General features: G+C 55.0%; 1 protein-coding gene across 1 annotated transcript; it reads right to left on the reverse strand.

Annotated features, from left to right (window-relative positions):
* Window positions 1–275: 275 nt before the first annotated feature.
* Window positions 276–22,768, reverse strand: LOC114805689 (endoplasmic reticulum resident protein 27-like). The gene is made up of 7 exons (XM_029047365.1): window positions 22,759–22,768; window positions 20,014–20,114; window positions 18,616–18,753; window positions 12,683–12,799; window positions 5,081–5,206; window positions 2,564–2,761; window positions 276–356 (listed from the first exon to the last, which is right to left on the reverse strand). Exons 1-7 carry the CDS (start codon window positions 22,766–22,768, stop codon window positions 276–278), a joined length of 771 nt encoding a protein of 256 aa, XP_028903198.1.
* Window positions 22,769–23,006: the final 238 nt, after the last annotated feature.

Here is a 23,006-nt window from a genome sequence, read left to right on the forward strand (position 1 = left end):
GCTCAGTACAGTGTTCTGCACCCAGTAAGCGCTCAGTACACACGACTGAAGGAATGAAATCGGAGAGGCCGGATTTGGGATGGGGAACGGCGGGGCCACCGGGAAAGAGCCGGGACCGGGGGGGAAGGAGACCGATGGCCCTCAAAACCGACTCCGGGCCCGGAGAGCGACCGGGCCGACCCCGGCTGAGGGATCCAACGCTTAGCAGAGAGTCGGGGCGGACGGCGGGGTCAGGGGTCAGGGAGGCTGGGGGTCCGCCGGAGGGGCGACGGCCATCACAGCTCCACCTTGGACAATGGGGGATCCGTTGCCACGTGCCCACCGTCGCCGCTGCCGTCCTTTCCACCGTCGTCTCCCTGGCACAGAGTGGAGGAGAGGTTTCGGGGGGGGCGTCCCGAGAGGGCACTGAGGGTATGTTGGTATCTGTTAAGCGCTTACTATGTGCCGAGCACTGTCCTAAGCGCTGGGGGAGATGCAGGGTCATCAGTTGTCCCACGTGAGGCTCCCAGTCTTCATCCCCATTTAACAGATGAGGACACTGAGGCCCGGAGAAGTGAAGCGACTGGCCCAAGGTCACACGGCAGGCAAGTGGAAAGAAGCTTGAGAAGAGGCGTGGATCAGTGGTAAGAGTCCGGGCTTGGAAGTCAGAGGTCGTGGGTTCAAATCCCGGCTCCGCCGCTTGTCCGCTGGGTGACTTGGGGCAAGTCGCTTCACTTCTCTGGGCCTCAGTGACCTCATCTGGAAAATGGGGATGAAGATGGTGAGCCCCACATGGGACAACCTGATTACCGTGTATCCTGTCCAGTGCTTAGAACAGTGCTTGGCACATAGTAGGCGCTTAACGAATGCCATCATTATAAGTGCCGAATTGTCCATTCCAATTGCTTAGTACAGGGCTCTGCACATAGTAAGCGTTCAATAAACACTATTGAATGAATGAAAGTGACAAGGGAGGGACTAGAACTCACATCCTCTCACTGCCAAGCCCGGGTTTTTGCCACTGAGCCATGTTGTTTCTCAAGAAATGGTGGTATTTGTTAAGCGCTTACTATGTGCCAAGTGCTGTTCTGAGCACTGGGGGAGATACAAGGTCATCGGGTTGTCCCACGTGGGGCTCACAGTCAAGCACTTAGCACAGTGCTCTGCACACAGTAAGCGCTCAATCAATACGATGAAGGAGTGACTGAAAATATGATTTTCCAGATGAGGTCACTGAGGCCCAGAGAAGTGAAGTGGCTTACCCAAGGTCCTACAGCAGCCCAGTGGCGGAGGCGGAATTAGAACCCATGACCTCTGACTCCCAAGCCCGGGCTCTACCCATTGAGCCACGCTGCTTCTCTGCATCCTGGGGAGGGCAGGGAGGTCCTCTAATAATAATAATAATAATGTTGGTATTTGTTAAGCGCTTACTATGTGCAGAGCACTGTTCTAAGCGCTGGGGGAGATACAAGGTGATCAGGTTGTCCCACGTGGGGCTCACGGTCTTCATCCCCATTTGACAGATGAGGTGACTGAGGCACCGAGAAGTGAAGTGACTTGCCCAAAGTCACACAGCTGACAAGTGGGCGAGCCGCGATTCGAACCCATGACCTCTGACTCCAAAGCCCGGGCTCTTTCCACTGAGCCACGCTGCTTCTCTAGACTGTGAGCCCGGTGTGGGCAGGGATTGCCTCTCTTTATCACTGTCTTCTACTTTCCGAGCGCTTAGGACAGTGTTCTGCCCCAGTAAGCGCTCAATAAGAGAAGCAGCGTGGCTCAGTGGCAAGAGCCCGGGCTTGGGAGTCAGAGGTCATGGGTTCAAATTCCCGCTGCGCCACCTGGCAGCTGTGGGACTGTGGGCAGGTCACTTCACTTCTCTGGGCCTCGGTGACCTCATCTGGAAAACGGGGATTGAGACCGTGAGCCTCACGCGGGACAACCAGACGACCCTGTATGTCCCCCAGCGCTTAGAACAGTGTAAGCCCGTCAAAGGGCAGGGATTGCCGCTATCTGTTGCCGAATTGTCCATTCCAAGCGCTTAGTACAGTGCTCTGCACACAGTAAGCGCTCGATAAATACTATTGAATGAATGACTGAACAGTGCTCGGCACACAGTAAGCGCTTAACAAATACCTACGTGATTATTATTATAAGTATTTGTGGTATTTGTTAAGCGCTTACTGTGTGCCGAGCACTGTTCTAAGCGCTGGGGTAGAGACAGGGTAATCAGATTGTCCCACGTGAGGCTCACACATTTTCAAATCCCCATTTTTACAGATGAGATAACTGAGGCACCTGAGAAGTTAAGTGACTTGCCCGAGGTCACACAGCAGACAAGTGGCGGAGCCGGGATTAGAACCCACGCCCTCTGACCCCTAAGCCCGGGTTCTTTCCACTGAGCCACGCTGCTAATAATAGTGGCATTTGTTAAGCGCCTACTATATGCCAGGCGCCGTTCTAAGCGCCGGCGGGAGATACAAGGTCATCGGGGTGAATGGATGTGGGGGTCGGGGAGGGAGGACCTCCCGCCCCAACCCGCAGGGAGGGCGCGGGACTGGACTGGACGGCCGGGCCCGATTCTCACCCCTCTCCTGTCCCTCAGGAAGGCGGCGCAGAAGTCTCGGACGACGGAGGCCGAGATCCGGGCGAGGGGCAGCGCGTCCTGGGCCTCGTCCTCCGTGTGGTAGGCGGCCAGCGCGGGCAGCTGCGACCGCTGCAGCTTGAAGAAGGCCACCAGGCGCTTGTTGGCCTGCGCCCCGCCGTCCGCCACCACGAACAGGGCCTGGGCCGACGGGGCCGACGCGAGGACACGTGGAGGGACGGAGAGAGAGGGAGGGGGAGACCGTCAGCTCCTAGGACCGGCCGGCTGGACGCTACCACCGGTCAGTGCGGGAGAGAGGAGGCCGTCGGCTCCCAGGACTTTCCTGATGGACACCGCCACCGGTCAGCGGGGGAGGGAGGAGGCCGTCGGCTCCCAGACCCGGCCACCAGACACCGCCCCCGGTCAGCGGGGGAAGGGGGGGACCGTCATCTTAGTACAGGCTGTTCAAGTGCTTGGTACGGTGCTCTGCACATAATAAGCGCTCAGTAAATAGTATTGAATGAATCAGCTCCCGGAACAGGCCCACTAGATACCACCACCGGTCAGTGGGGGAGGGAGGAGGCCGCCGGCTCCCAGAAATGTCCCGCTGGACACCACCGCCGGTCAACGGGGGATGGAGGGGGCTGTCGGCTCTCAGCACCGTCCCGCTGGACACCACCACCGGTCTGCACGGGAGGGAGGGGGTCGTCAGCTCCCAGGCCCGGCCACCAGGCACCACCACCGGTCAGCGCGGGAGGGAGGGGACCATCGGCTCCCAGAACAGGCCCACTAGACACCACCACCGGTCAGTGGGGGAGGGAGGAGGCCGTCGGCTCCCAGAAATGTCCCCCTGGACACCACCACCGGTCAACAAGGGATGGAGGGGGCTGTCGGCTCTCAGAACCGTCTCGCTGGACAACACTACCGGTTAGCAGGGGGCGGAGGGGGCCGGCAGCTCCCAGAGCTGTCCCGCTGGACACCACCACCGGTCAGTGGGGGGATGGAAGGACTGTCAGCTCCAAACACTGGCCCTTCATTCATTCATTCATTCATTCATTCATTCATTCATTCACTCGATCGTATTTATTGAGCACCTACTGTGTGCAGAGCACTGTACTAAGCACCGGGGAGGGACAGCGGTGCCTTTGCGAGTGCTTACTGTGTCCCTAGCACTGTGCTCAGGACTGGGAATCCATACAAGCAAACCAGGCGGTTGACGGCTCCTCTCCCACCCAGGGTGCCCAGTCTAAGGGAGAGGGAGAGCCGGGATGGTCTGCCCGTCTTACGGAAGTGGACACTGAGGCCCCACGAGGTGAAGTGACCGGCCCAAGGTCACGCGGCCAGCCAGGGGTGGGGCTGGCAGGGGCAGTGCCTGGCTCTTAGCGAGGGCTGGACTTAATCTCACGGGATAAGTCTGCTCTGATGGCCGTGGGTCAGGAGGATGGAGGCCGGCCCCGTGGGTCAGGGAGGGGCGACCGTCCGGCCGTGAGTGTGGGTCGGGGACGGGTGGGCCAGCCATCTGTGGGTCAGGGAGATGGGCACCGCTCTTCGGCCAGGGACGCGATGGCCGGCCGTGGGACAGGGAGATGGGGGCCAGGGAGGGGTGGACCGTCCGGCCGTGGGTCAGGGAGGTGCGGACCAGCCGGCCTTGGGTCAGGGGGATGGGAGCCGGCCTTGGGACAGGGAGGGACGGACCAGCCGGCTGTGGGTCAAGGAGATGGGGGCCAGTGGTGGGACACGGAGGGGTGGACCGTCCGGCCGTGGGACAGGGAGATGGGGGCCAGCCGTGGGGCAGGGAGGGATGGTCCGGCCGGTCTTGGGTCAAGGAGATGGGGGCCGGTGGTGGGTCGGGGAGGGGTGGACCGTCCGGCGGTGGGTCGGGGAGGGACGAACCAGGTGACCGTGGGTCAGGGAGGTGTGGACCGGCTGGCCGTGGGTCAAGAAGATGTGGGCCAGCCGGCCTCAGGTCAGGGAGGGGTGGACCGTCCGGCCGTGGGTCGGGGAGGGTGGAATCAACCGGTCACGGGGCGAGGAGATGGAGGCCGGTGGTGGGTCAGGGAGGGGTGGACCGTCCGGCCGTGGGTCAGGGAGCCGGGGGCGTCCATCCCATCTCCCCTGCCGGCCGCATTTTCCACTTAGGACCTGCCCTTCCTATCCCTGGTCACCGCCGAGCTTATCGCGGGCAGGGGACGTGTCTCTTTATTGTTGTATTGGACTCTCCCAAGCGCCCAGTTCAGTGCTCTGCACACAGTAGGCGCTCACTGAATATGAAGTGGCCATCCAACTCCACCCCCCCAAGGGTCTCTCCCCACCCAAGAGATCTCTCCCAGCCCCGAAAGGTCTTCCAGAGGGTCTCTCTGGGCCCGTAGGGTCTCTCAGAGCCCTGGAAAAAAGTCTCTCCTTGACCCCAGGGATCCTCCTCACCCCGAGGGTCTCCCCCGGCCCCGGAGGGTCTCTCTTTTCTTGGGAAGGTCCCTCTCCCAGCCCCGGAAGGTCTCCGGCCGCAGCCTCCGGCCTTACCTTTCCCCGGAAGAGCTTGGCGACCTCTCGGAAGACGGAGACTCTGTCGGCGTGGCCCTCCGAGGCCTTGTCCGAGATCAGGAGGAGGTGGGTGCGAACGGCGCTGTTGAACAGGCCGACGGCCGTCTGGCGGGCCCGGGGCCGGAGAGGGAAGACCCGCCGGTTACCCGGAGCCCCTTCGACGGGGAGCTCCTCCAGGACCGGGCCCGGTCTCCAACTTCCCTTGGAAGCACCCAAGGGCCCAGTCCGGTGCTCCCAAACAGCCAGTACAGTGCTTCCAAATGCTCCCCTCCGTGCTTCCAACTGTGAGCCCCTTGTCGGGCAGGGATCGTCTCTATCTGTTGCCCAATTGTCCATTCCAAGCGCTTAGTACAGTGCTCTGCACATAGAAAGCGCTCCATAAATACGATTCAATGAAAGTGCCCAGCACAGGGCTCCCAAATGTCCAGTACAGTGCTCCCAAGCATCCGATCCTGCGCTCCCAACTGCCCATTTTAGTGCTCACAAGCAGCCAGAACGGTGCTTACTGAGCACAGACAAGAAGTGCTCAGCGAGCGTTAGGACGGGTCAGCGTGGCTCAGTGGAAAGAGCACGGGCTTTGGAGTCGGAGGTCATGAGTTCGAATCCCAGCTCTGCCACTTGTCGGCTGTGTGACCGTGGGCAAGTCACTTAACTTCTCTGGGCCTCGGTTCCCTCATCTGTAAAATGGGGATCGAGACTGTGAGCCCCACGTGGGACATCCTGATTCCCCTGTGTCTACCCCAGCGCTTAGAACAGTGCTCGGCACATAGTAAGCGCTTAACAAAAAATACCAACATTATTATCCCATCTTCTCCTTCCTACTTGGACTGTGAGCCCCATGGGGGCTGGGGACCACGTCCAACTAGATTAATAATAGCGTTGGTATTCGTTAAGCGCTTACTCTGTGCAGAGCACTGTTCTAAGTGCTGGGGGAGATCCAGAGTCATCAGGTTGTCCCACGTGAGGTTCACAGTCTTGATCCCCATTTTGCAGATGAGGAAGCTGAGGCCCAGCGAAGTGAAGTGACTCGCCCACAGTCACACAGCTGCCAAGGGGCAGAGCCGGGATTCGAACCCATGACCTCTGACTCCCAAGCCCCGGCTCTTTCCACTGAGCCACGCTGCTTCTCCGATTATCTGGTTCTACCTCAGCGTTTAGTATAGTGTTTGGCTCATAGTAAGCGTTTTACAAATACCATTCTTAATATGTTCATATACAATAAACAACAACAATAAAAATAACAATAATAGTGGTATTTGGTAAGTATTGTAAGAGCTTAACAAATGCCATTATTATTATTATTATTATTACTACTATTATTAAGCCGTGGGCCACGGGTCAGCAGCGAGACAGGCGAGGTAGAGGGAAGTGGGAGGGAGGGAGCTGGTGCTTCTTTAGGGGTCCCCCAAGCTCACTGGATCCGGGATTTGTAAACAAATACCAATTAGAGAAGCAGCGTGGCTCAGTGGCAAGAAGCCGGGCTTGGGAGTCAGAGGTCATGGGTTCGAATCCCAGCTCTGCCACTTGGCAGCTGTGTGACTGTGGGCGAGTCACTTCACTTCTCTGGGCCTCAGCTTCCTCATCTGGAAAATGGGGATGAAGACCGTGAGCCTCACGGGGGACAACCTGATGACCCTGCATCTCCCCCAGCGCTTAGAACAGTGCTTGGCACAGAGTAAGTGCTTAACAAATACCAGCATTATTATTATTATTATTATTACATGTTAATGTATAAAACAACAAGAAGAAGAAGAATAATGATGGTATTTGTTAAGTGTTTACTATGTGCCAGGCACTGTGGGGTGAATACAAGCAAATCGGGTTGGATACGATCCCTGTCCCTCCTGGGGCTCACAACCTCCATCCCCATTTTCTAGATGAGGTCACCGAGGCTCCGGGAAGCGAAGTGACTCGCCCAAGTTAATAATAATAATAATGTTGGTATTTGTTAAGCGCTTACTATGTGCCGAGCACTGTTCTAAGCGCTGGGGTAGACATAGGGGAATCAGTTGTCCCACGTGGGGCTCACAGTCTTAATCCCCATTTTCCAGATGAGGTCACTGAGACCCAGAGAAGTGAAGTGACTCGCCCACAGTCACCCAGCTGACAAGTGGTGGAGCCGGGATTTGAACCCACGACCTCTGACTCCTAACCCCGGGCTCTTTCCACAGAGCCACGCTGTGTGCCGAGCACTGTTCTAAGCGCTGGGGGGGATACCGGGTAGTCACGTTGGTCCCCGTGGGGCTCCCCGTCTTCATCCCCATTTGACAGATGAGGAAACTGAGGCCCAGAGGAAGGGAAGTGACTTGCCCAAGGTCACAGCGGTCCCCTACACCACACTGCCATCTAGGGTCCTTGCTGAGGATGTACAGTCGTCTTTAGGAAGACTAGGGGTGGGGAGGGGACGCCCAGCTAGTCAATCATTCAATCAATAGTATTTATTGAGCGCTTACTATGTGCAGAGCACTGGACTGAGCGCTTGGAATGAACAAGTCGGCAACAGATAGAGACGGTCCCTGCCGTCTGACGGGCGCACGGTCTGATCGGGGGAGACGGACAGACGAGAACGATGGCACTAAACAGCGTCAAGGGGAAGAACATCTCGTAAAAACCGATGGCGACTAAATAGAATCGAGGCCATGTACATTTCATTAACAAAATAAATAGGGTAATGAAAATATAGACAGTCGAGCGGACGAGTACAGGGCTGTGGGGATGGGAAGGGAGAGGTGGAGGAGCAGAGGGAGATGGGGGGAAAAGAGGGTTTAGCTGCGGAGAGGTGAAGGGGGGGAGAGCAGAGGGAAAAGGGGAAAAGGTCAGTCTGGGAAGGCCTCTCGGAGGAGGTGAGTTTTAAGTAGGGTTTCGAAGAGGGGAAGAGAATCGGTTTGGCGGAGGTGAGGTGGGAGGGCGTTCCGGGACCGCGGGAGGACGGGGCCCTGGGGTCGACGGCGGGACGGGCGAGACCGAGGGACGGCGAGGAGGCGGGCGGCGGAGGAGCGGAGCGGGCCGGGTGGCCGGTGGAAAGAGAGAAGGGAGGAGAGGTAGGAGGGGGCGAGGTGATGGACGGCCTCGAAGCCTAGAGTGAGGATGGGGGGCCAGCTAGCCATCTTCGGCTCTTTCTGCAGCCGGAGCCAGTGACCTTGAGCGACCCCTAAAGAAGCACCGGCTCCCAGCGTGGCTCAGGGGCAAAATCCCAGACCCGAGAGTCAGAAGGTCATGAGTTCTAATCTCGCCTCCGCCACTTGTCTGCTCTGTGACCTTGGGCCAGCCGCTTCACTTCTCTAGGCCTCAGTTCCCTCCTCTGTCAAATGGGGCTGAAGACCGCGAGCCCCACGTGGGAGAACCTGATGACCTTGTACCCGCCCCTGTGCTTAGAACAGTGCTTGGCACATAGTAAGCGCTTAACAAATATCAATATTGTTATTACTTCAGGCTTTGGAGGAATCCTGGTCACCTTGATTCTATATATTTGCTATTGCTTTAATGAGACGTTCATCCCCTTGCTTCTATTTATTGCTATTGTTCTTGCCCGCCCGTCTCCCCCGATTAGACCGTAAGCCCGTCAAAGGGCGGGGACTGTCTCTATCTGTTACCGATTTGTCCATTCCAAGCGCTTAGTACAGTGCTCTGCACATAGTAAGCGCTCAATAAATACTATTGAATGAATGAATGAATGAATGAATGGTCCAAACCATTGCTTAGAACAGGGCTTGGCACATAGGAAGCGCTTAATAAATACCATCACCATCATCATCGCCATTCTGGTGTGAGGTGGGAGTTCGGGTTCACAACCACTCCGGTCTGAGGAGGGGCCTTGTGACCTTGGGTCAGTCACTTCACTTCCCTGGGCCTCAGTTCCCTCATCTGTAAAATGGGGATGAGTGCGAGCCCACTGTGGGACAGGGACTGGGACCAACCTGATTAACTTGTATCTACCCCAGTGCTTAGAACAGTGCTTGGCACATCATAAACGCTTAACAAGTACCATAAGCATTATTCATGTCCACAACTCTCAGGTCTCTGGGGCGGAAGCCCTCGTCCAGCATGGGCTAGTGGAAAGAACCCGGGCTTGGGAGTCAGAGGTCATGGGTTCTAATCCCGCCTCCGCCACTTGTCTTCACTTCTCCGGGCCTCAGTGATCTCATCTGTAACACGGGGATGAAGACTCTGAGCCCTGTGAGGGACAGGGACTGTGTTCTAGCAGATTAGGGAGATTAGCAGACCTCCCCCAGTGCTTAGAACAGTGCTTGACGCATAGCTCTTAAAAATAGTGATAATAATGTTGGTATTTGTTAAGCGCTTACTATGTGGCAAGCACTGCTCTCAGCTCTGGGGTAGATACAGGGTCATCAGGTTGTCCCACGTGGGGCTCACAGTCTTCATCCCCATTTTCCAGATGAGGAAGCTGAGGCCCAGAGAAGTGAAGTGATTTGCCCAAAGTCACACAGCTGACAAGTGGCGGAGCTGGGATTAGAACCCATGACTTCTGACTTCCAAGCCTGTGCTCTTTCCACTAAGCCACACTGCTTCTCTATGGCTCATCATTATTATCAATGGAAAGAGTGCAGGCTTAGGAGTGAGAGGTCATGGGTTCTAATCCCAGATCCGCCACCTGTCAGCTGTGTGACTGTGGGCAAGTCACTTCACTTCTCGGTGCCTCAGTTCCCTCATCTGTAAAATGGGGATGAAGACTGGGAGCTTCACGTGGGACAACTTGATCACTCTGTATCTCCCCCAGCGCTTAGAACAGTGCTCGGCACAGAGTAAGTGCTTAATAAATACCAACATTTTTATTATTATTATTATTATTGTTATTATTATATCAGGCTTTGGAGGAATCCTGGTCCAAACCCTTTCGGCTTGTGGGAGTAACGGTGGTCTATACCACTCCGGTCTCCGGGGCGACTCCAGCCTCGGCCCAAGGCAGTCCCGAACAATTTCATCTGGATGCTTAAGGGGGCTAATCCCAGCTCCGCCACTTGTCTGCTGTAATAATAATGTTGGTATCTGTTAAGCGCTTACTCTGTGCCGAGCACTGTTCTAAGCGCTGGGGGAGATACAGGGTGATCAGGTCGTCCCACGTGAGGCTCACATATAATCCCCATTTTACAGATGAGGTAACTGAGGCACAGAGAAGGGAAGTGACTTGCCCACAGTCACCCAGCTGACAGGTGGTAGAGCCGGGATTCGAACCCATGACCTCTGACTCCCAAGCCTGGACTCTTTCCACTGAGTCACACTGCTGTGTGATCTTGAACAAGTCACTTCCCTTCTCTGGGCCTCAGTTCCCTCATCTATCAAATGGGGATGAAGACTGTGAGCCCCGTGTGGGACAGGGACTGTGTCCACCCCCTTATCTTGTCTCCACCACAGCTCTTAGGACAGTGCGTGGCACATAATAATAATAATAATGTGGTATTTGTTAAGCGCTTACTGTGTGCAGAGCACTGTTCTAAGCGCTGGGGTAGACACAAGGGAATCAGGTTGTCCCCCGTGGGGCTCCCGGTCTTAATCCCCATTTTACAGATGAGGTCACTGAGGCACAGAGAAGTGAAGTGACTCGCCCACAGTCACACAGCTGACAAGTGGCGGAGCGGGGATTTGAACCCATGGCCTCTGACTCCAAAGCCCATGCTCTTTCCCCTGAGCCACGCTGCTTCTCTATTAAGCGTATAACAAATATAATAATAATTATTATTATCATTAGCTTTCAAAGGCAGTGGGAGAGAGACCTCCCCCGGCTTGTCCACACCCTGACTGCCCATCCACCCTGACAAGAACGGGTACGAGAGGCCAAGACCAACTGATGGAGCGTGGCCTAGTGGCTAGAGCCGTGACCTGGGAGTCAGAAGGTCACGGGTTCTAATCCCAGCTCTGCCACTTGTCTGCTGGGTGACCTTGGATAAGTCACTAAACTTCCCTCATCTGGGAAATGGGTTTTGAGACCGCGAGCCCCAGGTGGGGCAGGGCTTACGTCCAACCCCGTCATCTTGGATTATTCTGATGCTCTCGATGCCTGTCCACTTGTTTCGTTTTGCTGTCTGTCTCCTCCTTCTAGACCGTGAGCCCGTCGTTGGGCAGGGATGGTCTCTATCTGCTGCCGAATTGTACTTTCCAAGCACTTAGTCCAGTGCTCTGCACACAGTAAGCGCTCAATAAATACGATTGAATGAATGAATAACCCAGTGCATAGTACCGTGTCTGGCACCTAGTAAGCGCTAACAAATACCATAATTATTAAGACAGGCAGACCTTTTATCCCTCTGTCAGTCAATCTTCACATCAAACAGAAACTGGTCACCATCAGCTTTAAAACCCCCATCCCTCATCCTCCATCCTCCCTCCCCTCTCTTCTCTCCTTCTCCCGCGCAGCCCGCACACTCCGCTCCTCTCACGCCAACCTTCTCCCTGGACCTCCATAATAACGTTGGTATTTGTTAAGCGCTTACTCCGTGCCGAGCACCGTTCTAAGCGCTGGGGGAGATACAGGGTCATCAGGTTGTCCCATGTGGGGCTCACAGTCTTAATCCCATTTTACAGATGAGGTCACTGAGGCCCAGAGAAGCGAAGTGACTCGCCCACAGTCACCCAGCTGCCAAGTGGCAGAGCCGGGAGTCGAACCCATGACCTCGGACTCCCAAGCCCGGGCTCTTTCCACTGAGCCACGCTGCCTCCATCTCACCCGTCCCCCCTCCGACCCCCGGCCCACGTCCTACCTCCGGCCCGGATCTCCCTCCCTCCCTCCTCTAATCCCACAGACAATTCCTCTCCCCCTCATTCAAAGCCTTACTGAAGGCCCGCCTCCTCCAAGAGGCCTTCCCTGACTTAATTCCCCCGTTTCCTCTTCTCCCATTCCCTTCTTAATCACCCTGATTAGCTCACTTTATTCACCCCTCCCTCGTCCCCACAGCACTTATACATTCAGTCGTATTTATTGAGCGCTTACCGTGTGCGGAACACTTACGTACATAGCCACAATTTATTTATATTAACGCTGGCTCCCTCTCTAGACTGTCAGCTCATCGTAGTGTCTATTAGCTCTGTTATATTGTTATATTGTTCTCTCCCAAGTGTCAACGACTACGATTGAATGACTGATCGTCTATCGTGTGCCGAGCACTGTACTGAGCACTGGAGGAGGAGCTGCCCGCCGCTCTCCATGAGGTCAGGATAGGATGGGACGCTGCAACAGAGCTCAGCTTTCTGCCTCGGGACTCCAATCTGTCAATCCCCCAGCCTCTGACCCCCCTGTCTGGCTGCTGGGGTCTCTGGGGGACCGAGGGGCCTGAGGAGATCCAGGGAGGCTGGGGGGAATCGGGAGGATCTGGGAGAGGGTTAGGTGGATCTATGGGGGGCTTCGATGGGTCAATGGGTCCTGAGGGGGGTCTCGGGGGTCTGAGAAGGGCTGAGGAGATCCAGGGAGGCTGCAGCGAATTGGGAGGATCTGGGAGAGAGTTAGGGTGGGTCTATGGGGGGCCTGGAAGGGTCAGTGGGTCCTGGGGCGGGGGGGGGTCTCCAGAGGTCTGAGCCTAAAGGGGGCCGGCCAGGGGGATGGGGGGGTCCGGGGGAACGGTTCATTACCATGGGGCCGTACTCGGTCACCAGGTGAAGTTTGTTCATCTCGATGAACCGGCTCATTCTGGTGGCGTCAATTTTCTTCTCGTCCGGGATCTTCATATCCAACCGCTTGTCGTCCACCTGCGGCCGCGCGGAGCCGAGACCGTGACCGTGCCACCCCGTCCCCGACCCCCCCCCAGGGCCGCCCTGGGCACAGCGGCAGACCCTGGGCACGGATATGAGTCATGTTAGCAAAACCAGTGAGGAGCATCGGTCCCCAGATGTGGAATCTACTAAGCGCTTGGGAGAGTACAAAGGAACACTGCATCAGCCTCCCTGCTGACCTCCCAGCTTCCGGCATCTCTCCCCGCTCCAGATCCATAATTCCTCCTGCTGCCCGGAACACTTGCCTTCAAAAGCGTTCAGATCTTATTTCTCCCCTCCTCAAGTACCTCCTCAAGCACACCTCCTCCAGGAAGCCCTCCTTGACTTCTCACTCATCTTCCCACCCCATTTTCCCCTCCCTTCTCCTTCACCCTTGGCCTTAAGTCTTCACCCACTAAACACCCGACCCCCAGGCTAACTTACGTCCATATCCTTCTACTCTGCCGCTTCTCCGGCCTGCAATTTCTTTTAGCTTTGGCCTCCCCCTTTAAACTCTAAGTTCCTTGAGGGCGGCGATCATACCTTTCATTCATTCGTTCATTCAACGGTATTTATTGAGCGCTTACTATGTGCAGAGCACTGTACTAAGCGCTTGGAATGAACAAGTCGGCAACGGATAGAGACGGTCCCCGCCGTTTGACGGGCTCACGGTCTGATCGGGGGAGATGGACGGACGAGAACGATGGCGATAAATAGAGTCGAGGGGAAGAACATCTCGTAAAAACAATGGCAACTAAGTAGAATCAAGGCGATGTACATTTCATTAACAAAACACCTACCAACTCCTCTTCAATAATAATGAGAAATTGTGATATTTGTTAAGTGCTTACTATGTTCCAGGCACCGTACTGAATTGTAATATTAATAATAAGAATGATGATGGCATTTGTTAAGCGCTTACTATGGGCCAGGCACTGCTCTCAGCGCTGGGGTAGATACAAGGTCGTCAGGTTGCCCCACGTGGGGCTCATAGTCTTCATCCCCGTTTTCCAGATGAGGCAACTGAGGTACAGAGAAGTGAAGTGACCTGCCCAAAGTCCCACAGGTGACGAGTGGCAGAGGCGGGATTAGAACCCACGACCTCTGACTCCCAAGACCGGACTCTTTCCACTAAGCCATGCTTGCTTCTTCCCTTATACCCTTTTCATTCATTCAACTGTACTCACTGAGAGCTTACCGCGTGCAGAACGCTGTACTAAGTGCCTGGGAGAGTACAATATACTCGTCAGCTGTGTGACTGTGGGCAAGTCACTTAACTTTTCTGTCCCTCAGTGACCTCATCTGTAAAATGTAAAATGAGCATTAAGACTGTGAGCCTCATATGGGCAGCAGTGTGGCTCAGTGGACAGAGCCCGGGCTTGGGAGTCAGAAGTCATGGGTTCGAATCCCGGCTCTGCCACTTGTCAGCTGGGTGACTGTGGCAAGTCACTTCACTTCTCTGGGCCTCAGTGACCTCATCTGGAAAATGGGGATGAAGACTGTGAGCCTCACGTGGGACATCCTGATTCCTCTGTGTCTACCCCAGCGCTTAAAACAGTGCTCGGCACATAGTAAGCGCTTAACAAATACCAGCAAAAAAAAAAAGGAGACAACTGGATTACCCTATATCTACCCCAGCACTTAGAACAGTGCTCGGCACATAATAAGCGCTTAACAAATACCAAAATATACCAGTACCGATAACAATATTACAATATAACAATAAACAGACACATTCCTTGCCCACAGTGTTCTGCACACAGGAGGCACTCAGGATTATTAATAATAATAATAATAATGATAATAATGATGGTGGTAATTGTTAAGTTCTTGCTGTGTGCCAAGCACTGTTCTAAGCGCTGGGGGAGACACAGGGTCATCAGGTTGTCCCACATGGGGCTCACAGTCTTCATCCCCATTTTACAGATGAGGTCACTGAGGTACAGAGAAGTGACTGGCCCAAGGTCACAGAGCAGACAAGTGGCGGAGCCGGGATTAGAACCCATTTCCTCTGACTCCCAAGCCCGGGCTCTTGCCACTGAGCCACACTGCTTCTACAGACGTCAGATTGAGAACAGCTACCTTCTCCCTCCCTTCAAAGCCTTTCCCGAAGGTCCACCTCCTCCAAGAAGCCTTCCCTGACTAAGCCCCCCCTTTCCTCTTCTCCCGCTCCCTTCTGCGTCGCCCTTGCACCTGAATTTGCTCCTTTTATTCACCCCTCCCTCTGCCCCACAGCACTTACGTGCATAACCCTAATTTATTTACTTATATTAATATCTTTAGACTGTAGGCTCACTGTGGGCAAGGAACGAGCCTACCAATTCTGCTATTTTGCTCTATTGTCTTCTCCCAGGGGCTTAGTACAGTTCTCTGCACAAAACGAGAGCTCCATAAATACGGTTGATTGATTGCTTGATTGAGCCAGGGAAAGAATCAGCCACTTCTGAACCCCAGATCGTCTCTCGGGCGGCTAACGAGGAGCCCCGAAGAATGGGGTCTCATTGCTGGATTTATTTCTATTAATGTCTGTCTCCCCCCTCCCACTCTAAGCTGACTGTGGGGAGGGAATGTGTCTGTTTATTGTTCTATTGCCCTCTTCCAAGCGCTTAGTACAGTAAGCGCTCAATAAATACGACTGGATGAATAAACGAAAGATTGGGGTTGGGCTGGAGAGACAATCCCCAAATCATAAGTCGCCCCTCCCCGGCCCCCACCGCAATTCCGGACGCCGTGAATTCCACCCCAAGTCAGAAATGTGCTCTGCCTACTCCAAGCCTCAGACTAGCAGGTCTAAGGCCCCTGGAGCCCGTCCAAAAACACTGGGAAATAAGACTCATAATTCTAAAATCCACAGTGAACCAAAACTTCCTTAAGAAATGACACTGGCAAGTGCGCGGTCCATCCTGGGTCACTGAGGGAGAGTCAGGGATGGAAAAGGAAGAGTCGGGGGTGTTGGATGATCCGTTCTGGGTCACTGGGGAGAGACAGGGAGGGACGAGAGAGAGACGGCGGGGTCGGATGGTCTGTTCTGGGTCGCCGAGGGGAGAGTCGGGGATGGACAGGGGAGAGTCGGGGTTTTTTGGATGGTCTTTTCTGAGGGGAGAGTCAAGGACAATAATGTTGGTCTTTGTTAAGCGCTTACTATGTGCCGAGCACTGTTCTAAGCGCTGGGGCAGATACAGAGTGATCAGGTTGTCCCACGTGAGGCTCACAGTTAATCCCCATTTTACAGATGAGGTAACTGAGGCCCAGAGAAGTTAAGTGACTTGCCCAAGGTCACACAGCTGACAAGTGGCAGGATGGGGAGAGTCAAGGGGGGTTGAGTGGTCCATGCTGGGTCACTGGCGGAGAGACAGGGACGGACAGGGGAGCGTCGGGGGTGTTGAACGGTCGGTGCTGGGTCACCGAGGGAGGGCCAAGGATGGAAAAGGGAGAGTCGGGGGGGTTGGTTTTCCCTAAAGACGAGCGGCACTGGGCTCTCCACCTCGTGCCAGGGCTGCTGGTGGGCTCTTGTGGCTAGTGGGCTGCCGTGGCTGGCCCCACCGTGGCCATCTCTTAAGATCTTCATTTCCAAGAATAAGACTGTCGTTTCCAAGAACGCCTGAGCCTGTCCTCAGGGGCCTGACACCTGTTCCCGGGCCTAGAAGTCCCCATTTACAAGCCTGTAGTTCCCCACGCGGTTCCCCCAAACCAGGGCCGCGGAGCCACTTGCAATTATGGAAGTGTTGCCGACCCCAGGAAACAGGGGCGGGGGACTAAGGGTGGGGAAGAAAGAGGAACTTTCTGAACCGTAAAATGCCCGGTCAGTCAGTCAATGGTATTTACTGAGCGCTTACCGTGTGCAGAACACTGTCCTAAGCGCCTGGGAGAGGATGCCACAACAATAAACTGTCTCTATCTGTTGCCGACTTGTTCATTCCAAGCGCTTAGTACAGTGCTCTGCACATAGTAAGCGCTCAAAAAATACTATTGAATGAATAAATAGACCCATTCCCTGCCCACAGCCAACTTACCGTCTAGTGGGGGGAGACAGATATTAACAGAAATAGATCAATGACGGATGTGAACGTAAGTGCTGTGGGGCTGGGAGAAGGGATAATAATAATAACTGAGGTATTCGGGAAGCGTTTACTGTGTGCCAGGCACTGTAGCGTGGCTCAGTGGAAAGAGCCCGGGCTTGGGAGTCAGAGGTCATGAGTTCGAAACCCAGCTCTGCCACTTGTCAGCTGTGTGACTGTGGGCAAGTCACTTCACTTCTGTGGGCCTCAGTTCCCTCATTTGTAAAATGGGGATGAAGATTGGGAGCCTCACGTGGGACAACCTGATTACCCTGTGTCTACCCCAGCGCTTAGAACAGTGCTCTGCACAGAGTAAGCGCTTAACAGATACCAACATTATTATTACTAAGCCCTGGGGTGGTGTCCCAAGGTGACTCGGGGGTACCGACCATCTCAAGGTCAAATGCTATCGCGTGACCTCCTGAGCCAGCAGGCGGAACTCGGAGTGAGGCGGATCCCGCCCCCACAACCCAAACCGCCGGATGGACGGCCAAGTCGGGAAGACGGAACGTGCCCCTCGCCCCCGTGCCCATCAGATTGGGTATTGGGGGGGCAGAGATTGGATAAACTGAGGCTGGAATGGCCCAAGAGCACAGGTGCTAAATACCTGCAGCCTCTAACCTTCTGGGCAGAGGGTGGAGACCGGCAGCAGGCGGTGGCGCGTCGCCTCCGTCCGGCGCGTGAGAAGGCCGCTCTGCCTGCACCGAGTGATGGGTGAGGGTCCCGTCCCGCCGAATGCCCGTGGGGCTGGAAGCCGGGCGCTTCGCCGTGGATATGTAACGTTTAATTGGATTTCTCCCGAGTGGGACGTGAACATGGTGGGACCTAGCCGCCTCACCACGTGAGGGGAACGCGTAAGCGGATTTAAGGCATGAGCGGATTTAAGGCCTAAGTGGATTCCTCCCCTGTGGGGAGGGCACACGGGTGAGCGGTAGCCGCCTCACCACGTGCCATAAGTCGATTCGGCCTGTGCAGATCTGGGGGCTCTGCCTCGTGCGAGTAAAATACGAATATATTCCTCCAGGTAGCTCTATACTACTATACGAGTATATCCCTCCTATTAGGGAAGCTCTAACTCTACCAATAATCACATTCCTCCCCAGTTCATTGCGTCTAAATAATCAAATAATTCAACTGGCCTCGCGGAATAAATTTTTTACAAAACTCAGGCTTTCCATCCCCGGCCTCTCTCTCTCTCTCGCCGCGCCGGTTCCGAACGAGCCCGTCCCCGGCGACGGGTGACAGACGGATGCAAGCAAATCGGGCCGGCCCCACTCCCTTGTCCCACACGGGGCTCCCAGCCTCCATCCCCGCTTTCCAGATGAGGTAACCGGAGCCCAGAGAAGTGAAGTGACTGGCCCGAGATCACACAGCGGACAAGCGGCGGAGCCGGGACCCGCGACCTTCTGAATCCCAAGCCCGGGCTCCATCCATTAGGCCACGCTGTGTCTCCATCGCCGGGCCGCTTCTCATGCTAAAGTGCGACCCGGAAGGGAGCGGGAGAAGAGGAAAGGAGGGCGTAGGCAGGGAAGGCCTCTCGGAGGAGATGGGCCTTCAGGAAGGTCTTGAAGAGGGGAGAGAGTCGTTGTCTGCCACAGAAGAGTCGTCTGTCAGCCAGTTGGGCAGACAGCCCCTGCCAGGGTGGCCTGTGGAGACGGGAGGCTGGACGCAAGGCCCCGTCAGACCCACCCCATCCCACCCGACCGGAATCGGCCGATCTGGGCCGGCCAAGAGGGCCGGGGGTGGCTGCCGTACCTGGCGGAAGAGGGAGACGGTGTTTTCTGTGATGTTGTAATGGGCCAGGACCTCTTGGCTGGAGCTCAAGGCGAAGGACACGTCTCCGATGCTTCGGGCCACGCCGAGGAACTCCGAGGCGGCCGGTTCCTCCGGATCCTACGTTCGGTAGGGCGGCGGGGGAAGGAGAGAGGAGGTCGGCTGTGGAGGAGCGAGACTCCCCGGCCCCGGCACCCACCGCCCCAGCCGGGCCCGGGGCGGTTGAGGCCGGGGGACCTGCAGGCGTGAGGTTTAGTTAGAAACGCTAAGCTCTGTGCTCAGCGCTGGGGAGATGAAGGATAATCAGAGGCAGACACGGGCCAGAGACCAGGGCCTGGAGGGAGGGGGGCAAGTCATTCGTAACAATGATAATAATAATAATATGGTACTTGTTAAGTGCTTGGAACAGTGCTGCAGCTGCACGGCTTAGTGGAAAGAACACGGGCTTACGAGTCAGAGGTCATGGGTTCTAATTCCGGCTCCGCCACTTATCAGGTGGGTGATTTGGGGCAAGTCACTTCACTTCTCTGTGCCTCAGTGACCTCATCTGTAACAAGGGGATGAAGACTGTGAGCCCCATGTGGGACAACCTCATTACCTCATATCTACCCCAGAGCTTAGAACAGTGCTTGGCACATTGTAAGCGCTTAACAAATACCATCATTATTATTAGTAGTAAGCACTTAAATACCATCATCATTATTATATACAATTGAATTAATGAATTATTGTAATTAATAACAAATACCATAATAGTCATTATTATTAAGCACTTGCTATGTGCCAAACATTTTTCTAAGCGCTGGGGTAGATACAAATTAATCAGGTTGGACCCAGTCCCTGTCCCACGTGAGGCTCACACTCTTCATCCCCATTTTTCAGATGAGGGAACTGAGGCCCAGAGAAGTGAAGTGACTGGCCCAAGGTTACACGGCAAAGAGGTGGTGGAGCCGGGTTTAGAACCTAGGTCCTTCTGACTCCCAGGCCGGTGCTCTATAATAATAATAATAATGTTGGTATCTGTTAAGCGCTTACTAGGTGCCGAGCACCGTTCTAAGCGCTGGGGTAGATACAGGGGAATCAGGTTGTCCCACGTGAGGCTCACAGTTAATCCCCATTTTACAGATGAGGTAACTGAGGCCCAGAGAAGTGAAGTGACTTGCCCACAGTCACACAGCTGACAGGTGGCAGAGCCGGGATTCGAACCCATGACCTCTAACTCCCAAGCCCGGGCTCTTTCCGCTCAGCCACGCTGTTTCATAGAGCGCTTACGGTGTGCAGAGCACTGTCCCGAGCGCTTGGGAGAGGACAATCGACCAAGAAGAGGGCCACGCCGAGGGCTCAACAGGCGAGGAACGGGGGCGACAGAGCCGGACGCACCTGGAAGAAGCCGACGACGGCCACTTCGGCCCCCGCAACGAAGGCCTCGGCCGCAGGGACGTCTCCGAGGCGCTCGGCGGCCTGGGAGCCGGTGGTTCCTTCTGGAGGGGAAAGAGAGGGGGCCGGGGGTCACCGGGGGTCCCTGGGGAGAGCGCCCGGCCGTGGGGAGGGCAATGGGCCGGCCAAGTGACACCCTGGATGGGCTACGGGTCCTCTGCCTCGCCGGCACACCGCAGGCACTGCCAGGCCCTCGGCCCCATAGTCATAAGAAGGACTGTGGTACTCGTGAAGCGCTTACTATGTGCCAGGCACCGTACTAAGCGCTGCGATAGAGACGAGATAATGGGGTTGGACACGGTCCCCGTGCCACGCGGGGCGCGCAATCTCGATTCCCATTTTACGGAGGAGGGAACGGCGGCCCAGAGAAGCGAAGTGACTTGGCCAAGGTCACACAGCAGACGAGTGCCCGTCCTCCCCTTCCCCTGCCCACGGCACTTGTCTATATTTCTATATATTATTTATTACTCTATTTTAGTAATGATGCATATATATCTATAATTCTATTTACTATTTTAATGGTATTGATGCCTGACTACTTGTTTCGTTTTGTTTCTGTCTCCCCGTTTTAGACCGTGAGCCCGTCGTTGGGCGGGGATTGTCTCCATCTGTTGCCGAATTGTACATTCCGAGCGCTTAGCACAGGGCTCTGCACACGCTAAGTGCTCAACAAATACGATTAAATGAATGAATGAAAGTGGCACAGCAGAATGAGAACCCGTGACCTGCCGACTCCCAGGCCTGTGCTCTAGCCACTAATAATAATAATAATAATACTAATGTTGGCATTTGTTAAGCACTTACTATGTGCAAAGCACTGTTCTAAGCTCTGGGAGGATACAAGGTGATCAGGTCGTCCCCCGGGGGGCTCACAGTCTTAATCCCCATTTTACAGATGAGGGAACTGAGGCAGCAAGAAATTAAGTGACTTGCCCAGGGTCACGCAGCTGACAGGGGGCAGAGCCGGGATTAGAACCCATGACCTCTGACTCCTAATCCCGTGAGCTTTCCACTGAGCCATGCTGCTTCTCCATAGTAATAATTGTGATATCTGTGAAGTGCTTACTACGTGCCAGACACTGTACTAAGCGCTGGGATAGATATGAGGTAATTGGGTTGGACAGAGTCTCCGTCCCCATTTTCCAGATGAGGGAACTGAGGCCCAGAGAGCGCCCATGCACCCAGTCGAAGGCCCAGCCTCAGTTAGTAGAGAAGCAGCGTGGCTCAGGGGAGAGAGCCCCGGCCTGGAGTCAGAGGTCATGGGTTCGAATCCCATCTCCGCCACACGTCTGCTGTGTGACGTTGGGGAAGTCACTTCACTTCTCTGGGCCTCCGTGACCTCATCGATAAAATGGGAATCGAGACTACTGGGAGTCCCATGAGGGACGAGGACTGTGTCCAATCTGATGACCTTCTATCTTACCCAGGGGCTTAGAACAGTGATTGGCACATAGTAAGCACTTAACAAATACCACAACTATTATTATTAGTGGAAATGATAATATTCATATTTGTTAAGCGCTAACTCTGTGCCGAGCACTGTTCTAAGCGCTGGGGAGATACAGGGCAATCAGGTCGTCCCACGTGAGGCTCACAGTTAATCCCCATTTTCCAGATGAGGTAACTGAGGCACAAAGAGGCCGGGCTTGGGAGTCAGAGATCATGGGTTCGAATCCCAGCTCTGCCCCACGTCAGCTGTGTGACTGTGGCCAAGTCTCTTCACTTCTCGGTGCCTCAGTTACCTCATGTGGAAAATGGGGATTAAATGTGAGCTTAGAACTGTGCTCTGCACATAGTAAGCGCTTAACAAATACCAACATTATTATCATTATTATTATTGTTATTTTGGAACTCCAGTCTTAGTCCCAGCCCATCCCCAGCTGTTTTCAAACACTGGTCCTAGCCCCATCCCAGCCCCAGCCTCAGCGTTTTGGGAAAACTGATCTTAGTCCCAACCCCAGCCCCAAACCCAATCTCACCTGTTTTCAAACTCTGGTCGTAGCCCCAGCCCCAATCCCAGCCTCAGTTGTTTTAGGCGCTCATCCCAGCTCCAGCCTCAGCTTTTTGGGAAAACTGATCTTAGTCCTAGCCCCAGCCCCAATCCCAGCCTCAGTTGTTTTAGGCACTCATCCCAGCTCCAGCCTCAGCTATTTGGGAAAGCTGATCCCAGCCCCAGCCCCAACCCCAGTCTCAGCTTTTTGGGAAAACTGATCTTAGTCCCAACCCCAGCCCCAAAACCCAATCTCACTTGTTTTCAAACTCTGGTCGTAGCCCCAGCCCCAATCCCAGCCTCAGTTGTTTTAGGCGCTCATCCCAGCTCCAGCCTCAGCTTTTTGGGAAAACTGATCTTAGTCCTAGCCCCAGCCCCAATCCCAGCCTCAGTTGTTTTAGCACACTCACCCTAGTCCCAGCCCAGCTCCAGGCCCAGCTGTTCTCAAACCCTGGTTCTAGCCTTAGCCCCAGCCCCAGCCCTAATCCCAGCCCAGCCCCAGCCTCAGCATTTTAGGAAAACTGATTTTAACCCCAGCCCCAATCCCAGCCTCAGCTTTTTGGGAAAACCGATTTTAGTCCTAGCCCCAATCCCAGCCTCAACTTTTTGGGAAAACCGATCCCAGCCCCAGACCCAACCCCCGTATCAACTGTTTTCAAACACTCTGGTTCCAGCCCTAAGCTTAGTCTTAGCCTCACCTGTTTTCATGTGTTCATTCAATGATGATGATGATGGCATTTGTTAAGCGCTTCCTATGTGCCAAGCACTGTTCTAAGCGCTGGGGGAGATACAAGGTGATCAGGTCGACCCACGTGGGGCTCACAGTCTTCATCCCCATTTGACAGATGAGGGAACTGGGGCCCAGAGAAGGGAAGTGACTCGCCCAAAGTCGCACAGCTGATAAGCGGCAGAGCGGGGATTAGAACCCGTGACCTCCCAAGCCCGG

This window comes from Ornithorhynchus anatinus, chromosome 2, assembly GCF_004115215.2.
Source record: "Ornithorhynchus anatinus isolate Pmale09 chromosome 2, mOrnAna1.pri.v4, whole genome shotgun sequence".
Lineage (NCBI taxonomy): Eukaryota > Metazoa > Chordata > Mammalia > Monotremata > Ornithorhynchidae > Ornithorhynchus > Ornithorhynchus anatinus.